This window comes from Manacus candei, unplaced genomic scaffold, assembly GCF_025592945.1.
Source record: "Manacus candei isolate 608988 ecotype Guabito, Panama unplaced genomic scaffold, ASM2559294v1 h1tg000005l, whole genome shotgun sequence".
Classification (NCBI taxonomy): domain Eukaryota; kingdom Metazoa; phylum Chordata; class Aves; order Passeriformes; family Pipridae; genus Manacus; species Manacus candei.
The window spans coordinates 22,332,527-22,354,794 of record NW_026138053.1 but is presented as its reverse complement, the minus strand read 5'-3'; the positions used below and the strand labels follow the sequence as shown (position 1 = coordinate 22,354,794).

The window sequence follows — 22,268 nt, the reverse complement described above, 5'->3', positions numbered from 1 at the left end:
TGGTATGTTTGGCTGAAGCACTTTATTTTTCTAACTGGAGAGGGGCTGAACTAAATCCACTGCCTCAAAGCTTGTTGGTTGAACATGCTGACTCCAGGAGAAAGTGAAAATTTCCTACCTATTGCTCTTACTTTGTTTTAGTAAAATCAGTCTTTAGTTCAGCAGCTCTTGTTTGTATTAACCAAACTCAAAATATACTTCTGGTGTTTCCTTTCTACAAATAGCATTTTTCTCATTTGTCTAAAGGATACCCTATTGCCCCAGTACTGGCTGAACAAGCTGGGATGCTTCTAGTTGGCACTGTGGCCTGTACTGGGGAAATCATGCCAGAGCAAATCAGGTTTTCTTAGTGGATTAACTTCTTCATATTTATTACTTTTCTGAAGAAGTTGCAGAGTAAAAATTACCCCCAAACCTTCAGAACAACAATATACCCCCCCACCTCTTAACAACAATTTTGCCAAATCAGTTAGACCTGCTATTGACTTTTTTGGGAATTTCTTAATGGGAGACATTGTTCAAAGCATGGTCAAAGACTATATTTTAAAAAAAACCCCAGCCACCCAAACAACTGTTTTGCATTGATTTGAAGGATGCAATGGGAATGGTCTGTTATTTGTGCTCTTGCTGTGGGACAAAGCTCAGAAGGCCATGTTCATTTGTCTAAGAGCCTTCAAGGATATTTGGTATAAGATGATACTTATACCAGTTGTAACGTTTAAAATATTAAGTAACACTAATAAATTCAGAGACGAAGGACCAACAGGGAAACAAATGTACCTCTCAGATTGGCAGGCATTTTGTTTGAACTGCTGACAATGTTTATATGCCTGTAAAGGTCATAAAGGGCTTTTATGTAACTAAAATTTGTCTGCAGCTATGGATGTGTAGACCTCTTTGACATGTCTGGTGTGCTAACCACTTCTGTGATCCTGTGTTTTCTGTATAGTCTTGAGCCTGACTCTTATTGATTTGCCGGGAATCACTAAAGTGCCAGTAGGGGATCAGCCTCCAGATATTGAGCAGCAGATCAGAGACATGATAATGCAGTTCATATCCCGGGAAAACTGCCTCATCCTGGCCGTGACTCCAGCCAACACTGATCTGGCCAACTCTGATGCCCTGAAGCTGGCGAAGGAAGTGGACCCTCAGGGTAAGCATTGATGGATTACCACTTTGTGTTCTCAGTGTAAGAACATAATTGGAAGTGATAGATCAACTCTTGTGTGAAATTTTATAATGGAAAGTATGTTAAATAGATGTGTATATACATTCTCATGCAGCCTTCAACATCAACGGTGGGTTAGCTCAGTATTGTTCTGGTAATGTTGCTGTAAATGTATTTTAAAAATTTTGTCACTGTCTCTTATAAGCAAGTGCAGCAGTGCCTATCTAGGAATTTTTGTAGTATCAGGCAAAATGGACCATGGTCCTGATGGGATTTCTGGGTACTTGCATTATAAATTTTATACAGTCATATTGTAGGGATGCTGAACCATGTTAAAGAGATTTGAGGAACACGTTTCAGCAATTCTGTTCCCTTCTTTTCCAGACATACCATAACTTGAGTTGTAGCTGGTAGGGTGTGATACAAGCTTTGAGAAGGCTACATGTCTGTTATTATATAATTGTAATTGTTCTTCCTGAATCAAAATGATTCTTCAGTAACTTTTTCCTCCTGTCTCCACTCTGGTCAGGCCTTAGGACCATTGGTGTGATCACAAAACTGGATCTGATGGATGAAGGAACAGATGCGAGAGAAGTTCTAGAAAACAAACTACTCCCTCTTCGTAGAGGTGAGAATGTTCAGTTGCCTGTATTCTTTGCCATCCAGAAAGTGGTTTGGATAAGGGTAGTGTTGGGGAGTCCTGGAGATGAATCAGAGGTTGTGCTGGACTTGATGAGTTCTTTGCTTTTACAGATATATCTATTCACCAAACCTAAAAGATGGCTGTGCTAAAAATATCCTGCAAGTAAAATAAGGTTTTTTTCTGGACCTGGAAAACAAACTGCATATTCCAGAGGAAGCAAGAAATATCAGCACAAGCTTTTAGCCAATTTTTTTCTTCTCTGCCAGATTGCTGTCACTTGTAACATGTATTTTTTTTTTTTTTTGCATGTGACAGCAACGAACACCAGAGCTTTGGTAATTTCACTATAAAACAATTTATGATACCTTCCAGAAATCTTCCATGTGATTGTTCTGGCAGCTACTGCCACAGTTGCTCATGCTGTTAATAATAGTAATAATTTTGATTCTAGTTATAATTTATGGATGAAACTACCATATCCTCCCATTGATCCAGCAAATGAGAATTTTTTTCTGTATTTTGTTAATATTATGTCATTTATCTGTGTGGACCTGTGTGTGTGTTTTGATTTTTGGTTTGGATTTTTTGTTGGTTTATTTTTGAAATGGTTTCTTTGGGATTTGCCAGAATTTCATATATTTCTCTTTTGCACTGGTGATTTAAAAGTAAGTGTATCTGTTATATCTAAACAGCATGAACAATTTAGACAGCATTAAGGGCACTTGAGTACTTGTAAAGAGTATCTGAAATGCCTAAATTTGAAAGTTTAGATCTAGTCAGGGTGAATTCAGCAGTTCAGGCAATAGCTGCATTGATTTACCTGTTGGTTTTGTGTTGTTTTAGGTTATATTGGTGTTGTAAACAGAAGCCAGAAAGACATTGATGGGAAGAAGGACATAAAAGCAGCTCTTCTAGCAGAAAGGAAATTCTTTCTTTCCCACCCATCCTACAGGCACATGGCAGATCGGATGGGAACACCGTATCTCCAGAAAGTTCTAAACCAGGTAAAACTTGAAGCCTTGGTGGTGAAAGGCAGCTTTATAACAGTAGGGCCAACACAAAAGCTTTATTAAAATGAATGTTGGTCACTGAACCTCAGTTATTCTTTCCTGCTTTTAATGGTTTTATTTGCACAAGGTAAAAACAAAGCTGTATATTACTTGTAGCATCCAAAAGTTTGCTGTGAGATGTGGTTTCTGACTTTTATTGAGAGTTCTGCACCTCCCTGTTCTCTTGAATACTGAATATGAACATCAAAAATAAGATTTGTCTCCCTTCCTGGGAGTACACCATCCTATTCCTTTCTTATCACACTTCTCTTAACAGGATTCTTAGTACTCAAATTTAGAAATTAGGGATAAAAAAAGACATTTTTAGAAGTCATGTATCCTGAGGATGCACTGTGTGTCTGTACTTTAACCTCAAAATGTACACTTTATTGTAGTTGTTACTATAAACATATACTGTGTACTAATGATATAAATGACAAATACAGTAATCAGAACACTTTGCCACCCTACTTTTATTTTTACCAAAAGCTCTGTTTTATATCTAGAAGTTTGTGCCGAACTGTGTTGGATCCCAGCTTCCTTCAGCTGGAAATAGAGCTATTTCCCATTACCTGGAGGAGAAAACCATAGCTTACTGTCCTAATGAAGGCCCTGCCTACAGCAGGCTTGGAGTTCTCTTCACCATTTTGGGTCTCTGGGTATTGCTCTTTTTGTAGAGCCCTTTCTTAGCTTGACCAACCTGTGACCCTAACGAGGATGCAATTTTGCCTGTGTTTAGAATGTTTTGCCTCTTTTTATATATTGAAAGTTTAATTCACATGTCCTAGTTTTGAGACTGAAGCACAAGCTACATATAGCTTTGGACAGTCTTATCTGTCCTGATTTTCATTACTTTATATACTATTAATTTTTTTGTGAACTGTTTTGAAAATTTACCTGTTTCAGTAGGAATTTTTGATCTTTTGTTGCTTTTACTGTGTGTAGAATATTATATGTGGGAAGATCTGCATAAATTTTGTCCTTAAGATACTGGGGACCTGTTAGTGTTTGTGGTTTCAGGTAATAATTCAGTTTCCCGGCATCCACAAGGTGGTGCTCCAGGGAAACTCCAGCTTTTGATTTTGTGCCTGTCAGTCTGGTGAACGACTTTAAATTTGAGTTTATTTTGGTATATGACATTCTGAATTTATAGCTTGTTTGACTGGGGTTGGGAAAAGGGTTTGGGGCATAGTGCAAGAAGCCCAGTTTAGTTTTAATTAAAGAATGGGTACAATGCATGAGAAATTTATGGCACAGGTAAGACATTGATAGTGCTGTCCAACAGAGCAAAACATATATATGCAAAAACAAGTGAGGCAAGTTAAACACAGATCTGTAAGTCCTTTTCTACTCTTGTTCAATTTATTTTCCAGTACATTTAGGTATATTTTCAGAAACAAAAACTGAAACTAATGAGTAGTGGTAGAACCTTTTTCAGCCAAAAATCAAGTGTTTAAAAAAAGGAGAAGTTATAAACTCATTAATATGAGGGACAGATCTCTTCCCTTTAGTATGCTTTGCACAAGGGAGCAAAAATCACTTGGGAAAGTGCCAAGAAGCTACTCTGCTGTCTGTACTTTCCTCCACCTCTGGAGTAATGCCCATCAATGGGATGTGGATGCTCAGAATCTCTTTCTTGTCCCACATTGCCTTGTGGCTGCAAAGGAGTCATCGTGCTGAACAAGCACATCTGGAATTGGGAAACACCTTTAGGAAAACCAGCAAAACAGGAGTGATGGCATCAGCACTGAGTGATGAGAGGTCATTTCAAATTACACATGTAATGTGTGTAACTTTTTCATTAGTAACTAGGTAGGTATGTAGTACCAGGGCTCAGTGAGTGAGAGGACAAAGGAATTTTTGGAGCCTCTTTACAATGTGTATACACAAAGAATATTCTGTTGTTCTTTAACAGCTTCCATTACTTCAGAGATCAAAAGGAACTGCCCTGGTAAACTAGCACGGGTCATGGCTGATAAGCTTGGCAGTCAGAAGGAAATGGTTGTGCTCCTGCTTTCATCTTTATTTACAATATAAAAGGACTTTTATTTGCTTTTTAGCAACTTACCAATCATATTCGGGATACTCTGCCAGCCTTCAGAAGCAAACTCCAGAGCCAGCTGCTTTCTATAGAACATGAAGTAGAGGTATACAAAAACTTCAGACCAGAAGATCCAACCAGAAAAACAAAAGCCCTGTTGCAGTGAGTGTCTTTTGTCTGCTTTTCTGCTCTGTAGAGGTTTGTTTTACTTCTTTTTTTCTTCTTTCTAATGGGTTTAAATCTAAAGATTAGGATATGATTAAGGATTCTATATGTGAACTCCAAAGAATTCTGTGTTTGATGTTCCCAAACACTTTATATACTCTACAATTTCAGCAGTTTTCCCTAAATTAATTTTAGTAATCCTAGGAAAGAGAGAAAGCAGAGCAAGGAAAAGGTATAAAGATGGGCATCAGAGATGATCAAAGGTAAGAAACTGCTTCTGATTGTATAGACACATTCTTCTGTCTGCCAGAAAGATGACCTCAAGCAAGGGAAGGACATTGTGTTAGAAGTCTGTAAGATGAGGAGGGTGGAAGGAGAGTAGGGAATGCTTCTTTTTCTGATATAAAAACTTATCTTTCCAAAAGAACTCAAAGATGGCAAGATCAAAATTAATCATAGATGGTAGTCCTTCATGTGTTGTGCACCTAAGACCTAGAGATCTTTGATAACACCATTGTAAAGGAATGGAACAGAGATAATGTTCATCTGACTTTGAATCATGTGGAATTGGAATCAGAGCCCTTTCTTGATTGTGGATTTAGCACTGTGGAAAAAGGCCAATGCTGATGTTTCAGATTGAACAACACTTGGCACCTGTTGCTTTGCTTTGTGCTACTTCCTTACCTGCTCTGTTTCCAGAGATGCCCAATACTGGTCTGCCATTTTTGTTCTCCCTCTTTTTTTTTAAGATTAACCCTCTGCAGCCACTTTTGTGTTCATATGCAATTAAAATGTACCTCTTAGGAGAGGAAGTATGCAAAGGGAGGAAGAGAGGTGTAAAATGTACCTAGCTCTTGTCTCTTATGTGACTGTTGTCATTCCTGCTCTGACTGATTTCAAAGGTTTTTGGCATTCTGAGTTCTCTGAGATAGATGGTAATAGCACTGGATTGTGATAATGCATGAGTTTTGTGCAGGATTCATTCTGTAGTTAGAAGTCTGAAATTCAGAAGGGAAAATAATCAGCTGAACTAGAGAGACTTTCTTGAGTCAGCTGAAGACTCCAATTTACTCCTTATTTTTGTAACAACTGTGTCCAAAAGAGTAGACATAAGTCAGTTCTTCATGACTTTACTCCAGATGTTTTAGTTGCACAAACAGAGGGCCATCACCTTTGGCTTTTCCATGACTGGAAGAATTCTCCTGTGTGTTTTTCTGAATGCTCCTGCTGCAGAACTCTAAGCACAACCAAGTGAGCTGCAGCTTGTGGTACTGACAGCTGCCACATGGCCATGTTAGGAAGATCCAAGGGTCATTGTGGAGAAATAAACTCTGCAAATTGTACCAATTGCCATAAAATTGGGGATGTTTTTTTGTGGTGGTCTGCCTTGTCTGCAGTTTCTGTAGCAGCATCTGAATATGAATGTGCTTTTCTATTCAAATACATTATGTATGATAACTTAAATGTCAGGACTCTTATTTTCTTATCCTACCAAAAAGACTGCTATCACTTTTTCTTCATTAAAAAAATAATTAAACATCTATTTAATAAGTAATAGCATCATTTAAAATTGTGTTATCATTGATAAAAAATGAATGTAGCCTGGTCCCCTGCTGTATTTTTAGCTGACTTTATAATAAAGTTTAATAAACAGTGCTTCCCCCACCCACAACATTTATGAAAAAAGAAAAAAATATACTGTGCAATGTCCTGCAAGAGAGAAGAGATGCAGGGGAATGTGTGTAGGTATGGATTTTATGAATTGACAGCTTGGCTGAATCAACTGTTGTTCGAAGATACTTTTGTCAATCCGTTAACATGTTTTATCAGGCACTAGTGGTCAATAGTACTGAAGTGAGAGTTAGTACTTGACATACTTAAGTGGTTGTGTTTGTTGTTTGGTTGTTTTTTTTTTCTCACCCCCTTTAAAATTTAGGATGGTACAACAGTTTTCAGTGGACTTTGAAAAAAGAATTGAAGGATCAGGAGATCAAGTTGATACACTAGAACTTTCAGGAGGTGCCAAAATCAACCGAATTTTCCATGAACGTTTTCCTTTTGAACTAGTGAAGGTATTTATCCATCTTGCTGACGTGCTTTGTGCTTTATTTATGTATTCTTATGTTCATACTGATAATAGTATAGCCAAGAAAAGGTCTGATTGGAAGAACATGCTCTTAAGTGTGGAGGAAATTACATGACATTATACTTTAGATATTTGGTTTAATTTCTAGGATTGGATACTGAGACATGCTAAGAATTCTAAAGTATATGAATTAGAATATAATTATAGTCCCAGTTTGTACTAGTTCCTGTGCTTCTCTATTGTTTTATCACAAATGGCATCTTTCTTCTGGTTAATGGGGCATGCAGACCACTCCAGATGGTAAATTTAAGCTGTGTTCATGGACCTAGTATCTGTTAAAATTAGAGTTATGGAAAATAACCATTTTCTGTGTGTTCTACTTCCCATATTCAGTACATTAAACCAAAGCCAGCTTTCAGTCCTATGCTTTCATAGTGAGAGGTGGAGCAGGGTAGGTCCCTTGCAACCCAAATTATTCTGTAATTCTATGATAGTTGGGCTGAGGTAATGACCCCTTCATTTGTGACAGCACTAACTTCTCTTCCAGCTAGCTGACTTTCAAAAGAAACGTAAAGAAAAGCTTTATAACTTCATAATTGAAACAACTCCTCTTTTAAATTTGGTTGAAAAACAGTAGAGTGGGAAGGAGAGGATAAACAGACCATAATCACAGAAGATGCCCCTCTTCAAGAAACCAGGTCTAAAAAAAAAAGTAGCATCTTCCAAATCCTGTTTCTGGCTTACTCTGTCGACTGTACAAAATCATTCCAGCTGTTTGTATATCTGGGTGTGTGATTTTCAACAGTCCTTACTGCTGCCTGCAACCTTAGTGTTAAAATGTTTTAAAATACTTAATGCTTTGTTTAGTGTTATTAGAAATTACTGTTTTGACAGTTGAACTTGCCTGTCTTCTGGTCATACTGGGAGAGGTAATATTTTCTGTTTTTATTAAGAACTTGCCCTAATGTGCTCTCATGTGCTTTTGTTCCTCTAGATGGAATTCAATGAGAAGGAACTGCGGAGAGAAATAAGTTATGCCATCAAGAACATACATGGTATCAGGCAAGTGCTCCCATGTTTTCAAGCCCAGTCTCATTATACAGGTGTAATATCTTTGGAAAGCACTGCTTGCAAGCTTTGTTGTTCTTTGTGTTTTGGAAACTGTTCCTTATGTTCCTTGGTTAGTAAGTTCTCAGAAGGTTGACATTAGTAGCTGTGGTGTGGTATTTGAGCTTTCCTTGCCTCGTTGATGAGGAGGTCTTGATTTATGGTAGTGAACTGTTAGTTTGGGGCATGTTTTTATGGTTTGATTTTTTTTTTTTTAAATATAATTTATTTTCCAAGATAGACCTTGGTGAGCAGTGTTTGAAAGAGAAGTAAGGCCCATTTGTTTAGGACTGGCTCTGTGGGGTATCTGTTATATAGCTTCATATACCCTGCAGTGAACTGTGAAATTCTCCATGTTGGACCCTGAATAACAGAATGACATTTCCTGTGTGAGTGAAAAGTGCAGATGTAGGATTCTTATGGATTTGCTGTGCAGGTGATTGTGCACAGAGTGCTGCAGCTGCCACTCATCCCTCCTGGAAGGTTTGATGCAGTGCTGATGAGGCTTTACTGCATTATATCAGTACTCTTTAGAGTTCTTGCAGACATCTGGAAGTAGTTTCTACTTGTATATCTTTCAAGCATATTTCTACTTGTACATTGTTACTCAGAATGACACTTGCTTGAGAAAGAAGCAAATTTAGTTCTGTGGAAGTCTCTTTGTGTAGAGATTGTTATCACTCAGCTCTGAAAATGAAGATTTGAGCAATTCAGTATAAAAAAAGATAATCTTCCTTGCATGATGTTTTTGTTACTGTCTTACATATTTTTTTATGTCCACAGAACAGGTTTGTTTACTCCAGATATGGCGTTTGAAGCCATTGTTAAAAAACAGATAGTTAAGCTGAAAGGACCTTGCTTAAAAAGTGTGGATCTGGTGATGCAAGAGTTAATCAACACTGTCAAGAAGTGCACCAAAAAGGTAGCTTGCACATAGATTTGGTAACGTAAGTAAAATGTCATGGTGTGGTGGATAATGTAAAGCCTGTCTTGCATTTTGTAGTATTACAAGAGATTTCTGATCCAGTCACTTGATGTACAGAGTAAGACTTTCTAAAATAATTACGTCTGCAAAGCTCTCAAAACAGTGTAATGATAGCAAAGTTCATTTTTTTTTTTTTACTCCTTTCTTTTAAATCTTATGATAGAAGGTGTTTTTGAGTCAAGTGATGCCCCCAGCTTCCTCTTCAGAACCATGTTTACACTTCTTAGCTAACTGGCTACTTTCACTGTCTCACCTGTCCATCTGTCTGTCCCACCAGCTCAGTGCAGGGTGCAGAGCAGCAAGTACAGGAGCTGTTCTGGGATGTGGGCACAATTATGATGAAGTTGTTGAGAAATATCCTGTCACATCCTCTGCATTTTTCTGAATAAAGCAAATTTTTTTATACTGATGAGCAGGTAAAGGAGATATTTCTTAAAACAGGAAAGGCAAAGATCATAGAGAAGCAGATTCACCACTATATTTTGAAGGGATTTTCCAGATTTTTGTCACTTTTGTCAAAGTTTGGAAGGTACATCACTTGAATTAATTGTGCAGATGCTTTTCCTGAGAGTATTGGGCAAATTTACCATTGTATTTTGCTGTTTATATTTAAGTATTGTTATGTAAAGATGTTGCCACAAGGTGGAGCCTTTAAAGAACAAGAAATTTGGAAATTGTTTGAAATGCCACTTTGGAATTAGGCACAGTAGAAGAGAGAGAAACCTCACCCCAAGGCTGATAGGCTGTGTTTTCATATGTCTGAAGTGTCTTTTCATTTGTCCCATGGAGCAAAAGCATAGAAACAAGCTAAGGGTTTAGACCTCTCCAGTTTCTCTGAAGAAAAGCAAATAATGCTTACTTTACAGCATGGGTAACTTTGAGCCCAAGACTCATAGTATTTGCTTTCTTCCAAAGGGGAAAACTGGAGGCTCCCCAGTTTGTATTGCACTGGAGCCACAGTGCAGGGGTAAATGTCTGTTAACTCTGTGTTTCAGTTGGCAACATATCCAAGGTTGTGTGAGGAAACAGAAAGAATTGTTGCGGGTTACATTCGTGAAAGAGAAGAGAAGACCAAGGATCAGGTGAGAATAAACAGGAGATCTGACAGTTTGGAGAACTGTGTAAGGGAGGAAAGTTCTTACATACAAAGTGCAGTAAGACAATGAAAGATCTTTTTTTTTTTTTTAAACAGGCTTCATGTTTTAGAGAGGGAGAAAAATTGCTTCTTTACCATTGAGCTTTGACAGAGGAGACTAAAATTGTTACAGAAAGGTTAAGTGGTGGCTTAAAGTAGTGTTGGCTTGTTCCTGTGCCAGTGTGCCCATTAGTGATTAAACAACTGCACACAGAAATAGCCAGCCTTTTTTCCACTTTGTTTCCAGGTGTTATTAATGTACCCATCCCATCCTCTAATTACAGCAGTGCTCACAACTAATGGTACTGATACTCTTGCAGGAGTGACAAGCTTTCCTTCAAGGTCAAAAAATGTAAAAAAACCCCAAAAATTCAGAGAAACTTGTTTAGAGCATTCATCACCCAGCTAAGCACTCCAAATCCAGGAAACTGCAAAGCTTAGATTACATGTTAGAAAATCCACTGGAAGTGGGAACAGGAATTATTGTCTGGAGAGTGCAGTGTGACAACAGAAATATTTGGGGAAGAAGAGCTAGGCAGACCTCCTAAGTTGTTCTGGACCCCTGGCTCTGTAATCCAGTCCCTGTACAAACTAGAGAGCTGTGCAACACATCCTGCTTATTTTCCCTTATTCTGTGCTGCAAATATAGTTCTTAAAAATCATTAAATTTATTTGCCGGGCTTGTACTTGCAGGGAGTTCTAGTTAGAACACTCAGTTATCTCAAAATTTGGGAGAAGATACAAGTTACTTTGAATAATTGTGTTTTGTTTTCCCATTCTTTGTTGTGTGCACGTGCCTGACTATTTCCCAGAACCAGGCACAAAGTACCAGCTTTTTGTAAATACCAAAAACTGGCCAAATGGGTTATTGTCACTTATTTATAGCATTATTTATGCTGTTATCAGTTATCATTAATAAAACAATTCTGAGGATATTTTCAGAGGTAAGAGATAGATCCAAATCCCCATTATTTTTTGCTCCAAGTGAGGCACCCTAATGTCTTCTGGAAATTGTGAAGCATTTGGGAGTGATGCTCTGTCTGAGGAGTTGTACAAAATAATTCTATGCACTTTGAAGAGATTAAGTGGTACCATTTGGTAGCAATAGGTTCCTTCCTTTCTCCCTGCTGATACATGGAAGTCTGAAAAGACAGGGGGAAAGTGCAGTCTTTTGTTTCAGGAGCTGTTGAAGGGTGGCAGTGAGCTTTTACTAATATTTTAGCAAGTTTTTTTCTTGAGTTAGATTATAAAGTTTGAATCAAATTCTGTCTCTGGGCTGTTGAAGGACTGGCAAGTGATAAGTACACAAACCATTCTGTTGTTTCTTTGATAGCCCATCCCTCAATCCAGATGTGCACACCAGAATTGCTGTCTAGTACCTGGGCTGTACATTTTCTGGGCCAGGGCTTAGCTTGCCCATCACTTTTTTGTGTGGCACATAAAGAAAATGGAGGTACCTGGATTTTAGGTTTAAAGTTCAGGTTCTTTGCTGGCTTGGCTGGGATGCTACAGATAGACAGAGTTTTGCTTGACTCACAAAATGTAGAGCTAGAATCTGTTATATAATTAATAAACTGTTTCTGCCTGTGTATGATTGATCTTAATGGAGTGGACAAGGGCCAAAAGAGTGAAAAATGAGGTCTGTCAGGAAAAAAAATAGGAAGAGGGAATAGCTCTTCTGTAGTCTAACTTATTAAACAAACACAGAAACAGAAGCAGTGGAATTTAGAAAATATTGCTTTTGGCTTGAACAATTGTTAAAGCAATATTCAATAATGCAGAAAACACTAAAGTTCTGGTTTTTATTCCCTTCCTTTTCTTCAGTCTTTCTCTTCCACTTTACCCATAATTTTTTCTCTCCTGTCTCTAACAGATGCTGCTGCTGATTGATATCCAGGTTTCTTACATCAACACCAACCATGAAGATTTTATAGGCTTTGCAAAGTAAGTGTATAGAGACTTTGTTGTAAAGACACTGTAAGGTTTGTTTGTTTGTTTGCCTTTTTTTTTTTAAATTAAATTCAGAACACAAGTCCTGAAGTGTGGCAGTGAAGATGCAAGCTGCAGAGTCCCAGACATGCCAGGAGCACGTTCTTTCTCAATACACAGAGTGTTGAACTCCGTCCCACTTGCAAGGGAGTCTTTACCCAGTCCACGAGCCTGCTTTCACTGAAGCTGAAGCTTATGTCTGGGTCTGGAATTACACATATCTCTGGAAGCAGCTTTGGCACATCCATTTCAGGACCACAGAAATGCATAATATTGGTGGTCTTTCCACATTGTTGCTAATGCATATTTTGGGAGCTGTGATTCCGTGTGAAACAGTTTTGCTCAGAATAATGGATGCCACTGAATTTTAAGTGTGCCTGCTGTTTGGCTGTAGAGAATAATAGTAGCAGAATGCCCTGCAGGGCCTGGTTTGACGTTCTCCTCGCTTAATTGAAAAGGCTGTGAGAATATTCTCCAGAATGTTCTCCCTCAATTTCCAGCAATTTGTGCCTCAGGGACTTCATACCAGCATTTTGACACTAGTAAAAACATTAGAGATGTCTTCACTCTTTGAAGAATAAATATTCCTTCAGTCACATTCGTTTTATGAATTGTGTTATTTGCCATAACAGCATTTGGAATCACAACAGGTTTCAGCCATGTGGGATCCTGGCAACAGTTTGGCACCAGCGTATGTATTTTACTCTGACCTATTCTAGTTAGCATTGTGAAGGAAGATCCACATATTTGACCATATGCCTTGAGGGTTTAAAATGTGGAGTTCAGTAAGCTGAGAAGGGAGAAGGCAAAGCCAGGCACTATTTATGTGTTTGATTTGAGCAACTTTCTCTAGAGTTGTTTGCAGGTCCTAGATATCTTTATCAGTTCTCTTGACAAATGACAGGATGTTGTAGGAATGGTAGGTGGCCTTCTAGAGGTCAAGATAACAACCTGCCTGCTATTTACTTCTCTTCATCCTTTTCTGACAGGAAAAAGCCTGCTAAAAACACTCCATATGTATTCATGGTGTGTGCTGTGACCTTGAGAAGTCACATAGTCCAACCTCCTGCTCAGAGGAGGGTCGATGTTGAGTTCAGATCAGGTTACTCAGGGTTTTGTCGAATCAGATCTGGAAAAATCACAAAATGGGAGATCCTCTAGCCTCTCTCGGTAGCCTATTCCAGTGCCTGCCTCTTCTCACTGTGAAAGGACTTTTCCTTGTGTTAAGTTGGAACCTTCCATATTTTATAGTATTGGATTCTGGAGTGCCAGGTGTATCTGAAGCTATTTCAGCATGTTTTTCCCCTGGAAAAATTCCCCTCCTGGATGCTGCTGCTGTGGCCTGTAGTTCAGTCCATGGTCCTCACTGCTATGTCTTTCCCAAGGTGTTGCAGTGCCCGAGTTCAATTTTTTGGGAAAACTGCTTCCTCTTTTGCCAGCTGAGACCTAGAAATCCCCAGCCACTGTGCACGGGGTATAAGCAGTTAACAAGTGACTCTTCACTTAAGTTCACTTATGAGTTTAAGCAAGGATGCTCTAGGTTGGAACAGGTGGAAAGCAAAGTATCCTTGTTGACTTCTGCTCAGCTGAAAGAAAAAATTTGGATAGCGAAGAACAATTTAAAATATATTCACTTATGAGCTAAACAGAAGAAAATAATAATTTGAAACTATAAGCATGTTATTGTTATCTCAGTTATTTTAGAACTTGAAAATGAATGATTTTTGGGTAGCATGTGATCTTCTCCAGCATCTGAACATCCTGGACTATAGATTCACCAGATTCCCTGGTGTTTCCTTTCCTTTGCTGAGGCTTCTAGGCCCTCGTCTATTGTGCCTGCAGTGTTTTAATAGTGTGAGTCCTGTGACCCTTGATCATAAAAATGAAAGCACAAGACATCTCAAACTACCTTGCAGCATTGCAGAGCATGAGGCAGGTACAGTGTGATGTGAACTGTCTTGAGAGGGATTTAAGAATGCCAGTATTTAGGACAAATTTGTATATTCATGCAATTATGAAATCTTGGAATATTAATGTTTGTCTCATTTAGCAGTTTAAGTGGTAAAATTTTGGGTTTGGATTTGTTTCCAGTCAGTGTAACTCAGGCATAGCTGTGTGCTTCAATTTACAAAAAGAGTAATTTTTATTTAGAACAGTAAATAGAGGACCAATTGGTGGGCTATTTCTAAAAGGCATGGGTTTCTTAGTATGGTGTTCAAGGTTTAATTAGCTTTCCTAAGATGACAGAATTTAAAAAAAAAATAAAACCAAAAGAATAGCAATTAAGTTTCCTAAAGCCATCTCAGGTGTGTTTCAGAATTGTTGATGGGTTAGTGCTGTGTTTTCTGTGTGCACATTATTTAATCATAATTTATGCCCCAAAGCTTGTGCAACTCAGACGATGCACCAGGGACGTGCAGTGTCACTTGGGCAGAAGGATCAGGATGACAGGGAGTTAAATGCAGAGAGTAGGCATATAGAATAAATATCCTTTTGGATCTTCTCACAAACAGCATGTGGACTGCTGGTTTAATGGAATGTGGCCCAAAGGGCAAGATCAGAATTTGGATGGGGTTGAGTTTGGTGCTTCAGCAGTTGTTTGGAGCAGTAGATGTGCACAAAACAGTGGCAGGATTGGCCTGTAGGCTCTGATCCAAGCACATCTTTCTGCCTTTCTTTTTCAGAGCAGCATTTGTAACTGATCTAATATATGGATGGTTTTTTCTTCAGTTAATCAATGCCTGGTGAAATGGTATAATCTAATCCAAACAAAACTTCCTGTTGCCAGTGCCCGCTCTGGTGGTTGAGCAGCCAAAGCTTTCCCTCTGGATGCTTTTCTGCCTCTTTCCAGAAATACTTTAACGTTGTGGCCTAACACAAACCAGCACATAATGCAAATGCTTTTAGAATTAATGGCAACTTGTTTGGTTTTGAGACAGGAGTGTGTTTTGTTTCAGGAACTGGGATTACCAAAGTTGGAGAATTGAGCAAAATACTTTAAATATGCTTTAATTTCAAATGTGCTCTATTCTTATACGATTTCAGCTCTGAAACAGCTTTGGGACGGCTTCATCCGTTGGTTATATTTACACCCTCAAAGTGCATATAAATATTAGAATAATATCCAAAACAAACTGTCAAGACAAAGCTATTAAGAAGCCTCCAGCAGGGGAGGATTTTGTTGTACTGTGCTAAATAACAGAAATGGCTCTTTGTCTCCTCTGAATATTTATAGAGGCCAATGTTTCCAAAGTTACCCACATGAGCCATAATTTCTCTGTGCTTTTTAGTAACCTTTACCAATCCAAGTTGGATGTTGTTGCAAAGGATATGATTAGTAGGAACTGTCTCCTGTGCAGTTCTAAGCAGACAAATATAAGCAGGTAGAAAAGCAGTTGAAATATGCACATGTATGCAATGACTTTGCTGTGTTTCTTTTGCTGTGTTAATCTAGCTTTCTCTGCTGGAATCCAAAGTAACTATTGCTGCTAAAATCTATTCCTCAGGAACTGCCTTAGTTCAAGTTTCTTCAGTGTAACTTTTTTCCTCTGCTTCCCTTAGTGCCCAACAAAGAAGCAGTCAGGTTAACAAAAGTGCGGTGGGAAATCAGGTAGGCACCTAACAGAGAATGGATAATGGCATGTGCAAGTTAACCCAAGCTGTTTGGTTTTCTTGGCTGTATTTTCCTGTTGTGTGTCATTTACCATTTCTGCTTCAAACATACATAAAACTCGTCATCATCGCCTTGTTTTGCTGAACTTTTCAGAGCCACCTGACTCCCATTGTTACCATCATTTAATGTTTAGAATTTCTGCTCCTGCTTGCCCTGCTGGTTAGTGCCTCCCCTCCCATGGCGTTCAGTGCGTTGAATCTCTCATGTTGCACGTCAGTGTGTTTTGTTATTAACTGCAAACTTGTGACTTTCAGAATCCAAAATGCTGGTGAGTACTTGCCTGTGTGTGCTTTGTCATAGTGTTTTTCTACTTCTCATGTGTTCTCAGCTTAACAGCAGTGAAGGGCAATTCAGCAAGCAAAAGTGGATTTGCCTTTCCCTCTGCTGAAACCTTCACAAAGGTGTTGACTATGTACCATAGGCCTTTCTCGAAGTAAACAAAGAATAACTGGTTGATGGCCTCAGATTAATTAGCATTTTCACTGAGATTCATTAGTTGTTTGTTTCTTTTTGTCACATAAGAATATGAGATTGATTCTGCAAGATTTTTGGGGCTCCTGAGCTTCGCTTCTTTCTTTGCTTTTATGTGGACCAGGAACTCTCAGAACTTTGCAGGATCAGTCCTCTTCTTAATATGAGATAAAAATAATAAAAATACTACAACCTTGGAGAGTTTATGCTCACTTTGAGGGTTTTGCAAAGTCTTAAACAGAGAAAAAAAACCATTATGGAACTAGTACATACTTTAGAAGGAAATAAAAAATTCTAGTAAAAATAAGACAATGAAATTTTCTATAAATAATTACCAGTACTGAACATCTTCCTGATGTTTTCACACGCAGTTTGATCAAACAGTACTCAGGAGGAGAAAGGTCAACATTTTCAAATGTGACCACTGAGTTTAGATCCCTCAGGTCATAAACCCGAGGTTTCAGAAAATCTCCTATTCTGCTGCTCTCATAGGACAAGAGTTGTTGGCATTTTCTGAAAATTTAGTTATCTTTTTGGGGATAGAAATTCAATCTCTTCCTCCCACCAAGAAATTGCTAGTTATTTTTGAGACATTGCTTAAAATAATCCAATAACTTCTTGGATGGAATGGTCCCCTACAGCCTGACCAGCATGAGTGGCATTTTTGATGTAATATATGGTTTGGATTAAAATGAAAAAGAACCCTGGAAGGTCTAAACACTGAAATGGCTTCAAAGACGAGTCTCTCCCCTCTGAGGAGAGATTTCCTCCTTATCTAGCTGTGCCGGAACATGTGTCAAACACAACAACTGTCATCACTTTGGAGTGTCCCATAAGAGGAAAATTGACCAATTATCTGACTCTTCAAAAATACACAAATAAAATGAATGATTTTTTAATTAAGTGAATGTTTTCTCTCTAAAGAAGTGGAGGAAAAACTTGGCGTTTTAAATTCGATGTTGAGACTTGATTAATTCTGGTATAAAGGACTTTGCTGAACCTTTTATTTTAGAGATAATAAACAGATGTTTGTAAGTTAATTGTTTGGAGTTGAAAAGAATGAGAAAATGTTTCTGAAATAAAACTTCATTTTTGCAATTTGCTATTTCAGGGAACCAATCTACCGCCTTCAAGGCAAATTGTACGAGCTAAGTTCTGTAAGCTTTATTGTTGCTTTTTCATTTAGCTTCTCAGAGGGCAAAGTTTGTCTCTAACTCATTGGTTTGTTGAATACTTGCTACTAAACTATTTAATGTTAAGCTGTCTTGTCTGTAACACTTTCTCAACAAAGTATAATTGCAGTTCATCACTTAACTGCTTCTAACCTGCTGGTACAAGTCTGAACTAGTATAACTTAAAATGTTGTAGAAAACTTTGCGTAGAATTAATATTTTTATAATTTACTGAGTTCCTCAAACTAAAATGACTAATTGGTGTTATATTTTATTATGTAACTGGAAAGCAGTTTTTATCTGATATAAGTGCCTCTATTCATAGTGGACCTCTTTTTGAATGGTGGGCAAATAAGTTTCTGGTAACCAAAAGGAAACATTAGCTCCTGTGTAAATGAACATGCTGTTTATGGGTACAGGTACTGTTCTTGTGTTTTGTTTATGCCAAGGAATTACTTCTGATAGAAAAAGTGAGTTCTATGAAAGAAACTATTTAAAGCTGTTTTAGCATTCTTTTCAGAGCACCAGGAGGATCAATATATCATGGACAAATTGTTTTCTAACCCTTCCACCTCATGAGTAAATAAATACTTGAATGTCTTTAATATTACTAATTAGAATTAATTGTCTAAACTGCAGTTAATTTTATAACAAGTTACTCCTGGTTCAGTGATAGGTGCAAGAAATAAATCTCTGTATTGTGTGCAGTCTTTGGCAATATCTGTGATGAAAACATACACTTTTCCAGTTTTGTTGCCACATCAACAAATTATATTAGTTATAATTTTAAACTAAACATGGAGAAAGTACTAGGCAGCACTGACTCTAACAGCGGTTGAATTGAATCCCTTGGGAGATTAAGATCACTACGTTTTCCCAAAATAGTGGGATGCTCATTTGCAATCTGTTGCTTTTCTTTTTAGTAGCTGCTTTGAACTGGAATGATGCAGATAACTATTAACTGTTTCTGTGTATCTTGGAAATAAGATGAGGACAGCAATACCTCATTTTTGGACGATAATGCCAATTCCTCTTAACATGTTTTTGCTCCTCTTTCCTCTGCTACTAATTTATCCTCTCACACTTAATCTTTGGCCTTTTTCTGTTTGTTTTTTCTTTGCTACCGCCTGAGGCTTTGACCTGACTCCACAAAGTTTCTTTTTAAGCCACAGGTTAGTCTGTCTTCTAATTTGCTTGAAGTAATCAGTGTAATGCTTGGTTTCACACAGCACACTAGCAAAGTCTGGCTTCTGAAAGCTGACCCACTCCTAACTGTGTATGTTGTGTGCTGAGATTTGTTTTGGTGACTAAATTTTGATATTTAAATCTCCCCTTCATGATAAAGTTTTGAAGATGAAGGTGTCATTGCTCCATGTGCTGAATTGATACTCTGTGTGTGAGAATGCAAGACACTCAAATTATAGAGCATTATATGTCATTTATATGAAATTCTGTTTTGAGATTTACTTCAGTGGCAAAACCTGCTGCTGTGCTTGAAGTAGCCCCTGTAATTGGAGAAGAGGCTTAATGTCGACTGTTTCAAGTCACTGTCCAAGTGATTTGGAGATTTGGGTCTGAAGGCTTTGTTTGACCTACCTCTTCTGCAGTGTTACACCAGCAACCTGGTTCACTTGTTCTGGACACAGGTAGCATTCAGACCCCGTTGGTTGGCCTGAACTATAGTGCTAATAAGTAACTTTTCCCCTAGTAACCCCTTTTTTATGTTTTTTTTTTTTTTCTTTTAATCCTGCTTTGTAGCATACTTTGCTGCTTCTTCTCTTCAGATATACTTAAATCCTGTTATCTTGCATGATCCAGGAAAAAAATGTTTATGGAATTTTTTTTAAGCAACCAGATGGAAATGGAACCCTGTGCCGTGGTCAGTGGAGGTGGTCATGAAAAATCATGACAAGGCTGTTGTCTTAAGAAATGTCAGTATTTCTGTAAAAGAAGTGGTGCCTATAGGCTAACACATTCAAGAATGTTTCAAAATTTAGCATCATGAATCATGCTGCTTTTGAATTTTCATTTATCAACACTAGAGGAGTGTTGCCATTCTACATGACTACTTATTTTTTGGGTTAAGATTCCTTCATGTTTGACTTATTCATCTCAATCTTTGTTTAACTATATTTGGAAGCATGTTTAAATTTTTCACCACTGAGTGCTTTGGTTCACTAAGATCTAAATTTTTCTTTAAAGCAGACCTGTTTTTAGGACTTTAGCCACTGTCATTATTTTTAAGTTATGTAATATACTGTGCAGTGTTTTGTAGGGAAGCAATGTCACAAGCTCTTGGTTGTGTTCAGTGTCAGAACAGATCTGAGTTTATGCTCTGACATGTGGCAAATTACAGTGAAATACTGTATTAGGTTTCCCCTCTAATATGTAAAGTGAGATAATCTTCATAGTTGAACTCAAAGAACCAATAGCTTATAAGGGTGCTTCACAGAGTAGTTTTTCCAATTTTTATTCTCTCAATGTACTTACTATTTGCTAACATGTGTTGTTATGACAGTGATTGGAAGACAGAGTAGTACTGGGAGTTGTGTTCTGTGTTCAGAATTATTTCAATGGAGTTAAGCAATACAACTTTAATAGAGTTATATTAACAAGTGCTGCTGGTGGAATGTTGTGGGAGAAGCCAGTCTCATGATTTTCACACTTGTATTTCTGTCTGCCCAGACAATTTCACTTATCTCTCTTATCTTGCAATCATTCCTCAAATACTTCTTTAGAGAATCAGAAAGTGTTCCATTCCTTTAAATATATTTCTCTTACAAATACCTCATTTGATTCAATGCAACGAAGAAGTCATGCAGCAATTCATAAAATGTGCTTATTGTGTCAAATCTTGCTTTCCTGTTTGTCTGTGAAGTCCTGGAGAGTAAAAACAACAAATATGATTTGGGTTTTGTGCAGCTGAACTATGAGAAAATGATTTCCTTCTGGCTTGTTCATATAAATTTGTAGCCTCTAAGTTTCATTTTTCAGACACCCAGATTAGGTATCAGGATCCTGAAGGAAGGAACTGTCATCTCTTGTTCATCCTGTGCATGGAGTCCGACTACCGGTCAGAATATTGTCTTCATGAGCTTCTGGCAATGCCCATATTTTTCACCTTCCTGAACTCATGTCACTAATATCCGGTTTGCACGGAGTGACATTTAGAAATACGATAGAAAATATTGAAATGTCTCTCTTAGATATAAACCAACCAGCAAATGAACTTGTGAAAATAATGAAACACGCTGCTTTCATTTTTTAAGCTGAAGTACTATAAAACATTCCTAACACTACAGTTTTAAAAAACCCCAAACCAATACCATAGAGGTTTTTTAAAATTCAAAAGCATCTTTGAAAAGCATATCTGCTTATTGCCCATGGAAGAACACTTATTTCTAAAATATAGCTTATTTTTTTGAGGAATTGGCTGGAGTCTAAGGTTTGATTCAACTTCTCTGGAAAGTAGAACTGTGTTGCTCAATCTCACTTTGTCTTGAATTTACTCCTTGATCCAACATCTCCCTCCCCTTTATCTCTGACACTGGTGCTGAGTATTTTGTAAGTGTAGCTCTTTGTAGTTAACAGAATGTACCTGGGAAACAGGAAGAATTCTGTGAAAAGAACATGAGGATTAGCATACTAAGCTCATCTTCTCCCTTTGGTGTCCCCTGGAACAGGTTCTTAGTGGTTTAGATAGTTGTTGGCTGTCATAGTGCCCAGGATATTTTAGAGAACACAGGGTCCTGTGTTTTCCCAGAGGAGTATAGATAAAGAGGTCTAGAAATTTGCACGTATGAAAAACACATACCCAGGATATTGCTGTAGATTGGTGTCCTGCTCTTCGTGCAGTGTTGTGTGGGAATGACAGCTGGATCTAATCCTCAGCACACAGGATTTTTGAGGAAACAACTGGCAAATTCCTTCCTTTACGAGACAGTGACCAATGTTTGTATTAGCAAGTCAGCTTGTTTCTGTCCACAAAGAGTGATGGTTCTGCATCTATGGGGAGATGTGCTGGACTGGAGTGTGACAGTCTTCTGGAGCTGTGCAATGTAATGTAGTTCCTACATTAGAAGTATTAAAAATTTCATTATACTTCTTAAGTGGCTTGCATAGTTCAGATTTAAAAACCTTGACTTAGTTTGTTCCGAGACCTCTGCCACAAATGTGTTCTTGTCAAATGGAGAAAATTTGACTCTTATTAACATGTTTAGGGTCTTATTAACATTACAGACGCTACGGTCACGGTGATGGAAAGGCCTGGATGGAATAAGCAGAGAATGTTACTTCCCTTTCCTTTGAAGTGCTCATCATGGATAAGGTTTTTGAACCAGCTACTCAGGTGTGTCTTACTGGTTTGCTTCTAGAAACCACCTCTTTATCCCCACTGACATCTCTCTTCAAATTTTTTACCCTCTCTGAGATGTGTCTCTTAACTAGTTTTCAGTGGTGTGCTGCCCCAGCTGTCTGTGTTCCTGTGTGTGGATATGAGCTTTACATGGAGCAACACTGCATTTTCAATTGCAGACAATGTGGTTCAACAGCTTCCCCTCTCTTACCCTCTGATTTCAGTTTCTT

The 22,268-nt window shown here is 38.0% G+C and overlaps 1 protein-coding gene across 10 annotated transcripts in view; it reads left to right on the top strand.

Annotated features, from left to right (window-relative positions):
• DNM3 (dynamin 3) overlaps nucleotides 1-22,268 on the top strand; it is a 169,927-nt gene that overhangs the window by 26,421 nt on the left and 121,238 nt on the right. For 8 of the 10 annotated variants that reach the window (XR_007907506.1, XR_007907505.1, XM_051805931.1 and 5 more), the window contains exons 4-14: nucleotides 950-1,153; nucleotides 1,698-1,796; nucleotides 2,655-2,815; nucleotides 4,921-5,063; nucleotides 7,003-7,138; nucleotides 8,147-8,214; nucleotides 9,043-9,181; nucleotides 10,240-10,326; nucleotides 12,253-12,323; nucleotides 15,930-15,978; nucleotides 17,624-17,653. Coding sequence is in view for 8 of the 10 variants with exons in the window: in XM_051805931.1 (XP_051661891.1) it covers nucleotides 950-1,153; nucleotides 1,698-1,796; nucleotides 2,655-2,815; nucleotides 4,921-5,063; nucleotides 7,003-7,138; nucleotides 8,147-8,214; nucleotides 9,043-9,181; nucleotides 10,240-10,326; nucleotides 12,253-12,323; nucleotides 15,930-15,978; nucleotides 17,624-17,653 (1,187 nt within the window). In the remaining 2 variants the exon portion in view is untranslated. Of the gene's footprint in view, nucleotides 1-949; nucleotides 1,154-1,697; nucleotides 1,797-2,654; nucleotides 2,816-4,920; nucleotides 5,064-7,002; nucleotides 7,139-8,146; nucleotides 8,215-9,042; nucleotides 9,182-10,239; nucleotides 10,327-12,252; nucleotides 12,324-15,929; nucleotides 15,979-17,623; nucleotides 17,654-18,838; nucleotides 18,857-22,268 lie in introns of all 10 variants that reach the window. The other 2 variants (XM_051805925.1, XM_051805928.1) reach the window with 2 other exon arrangements.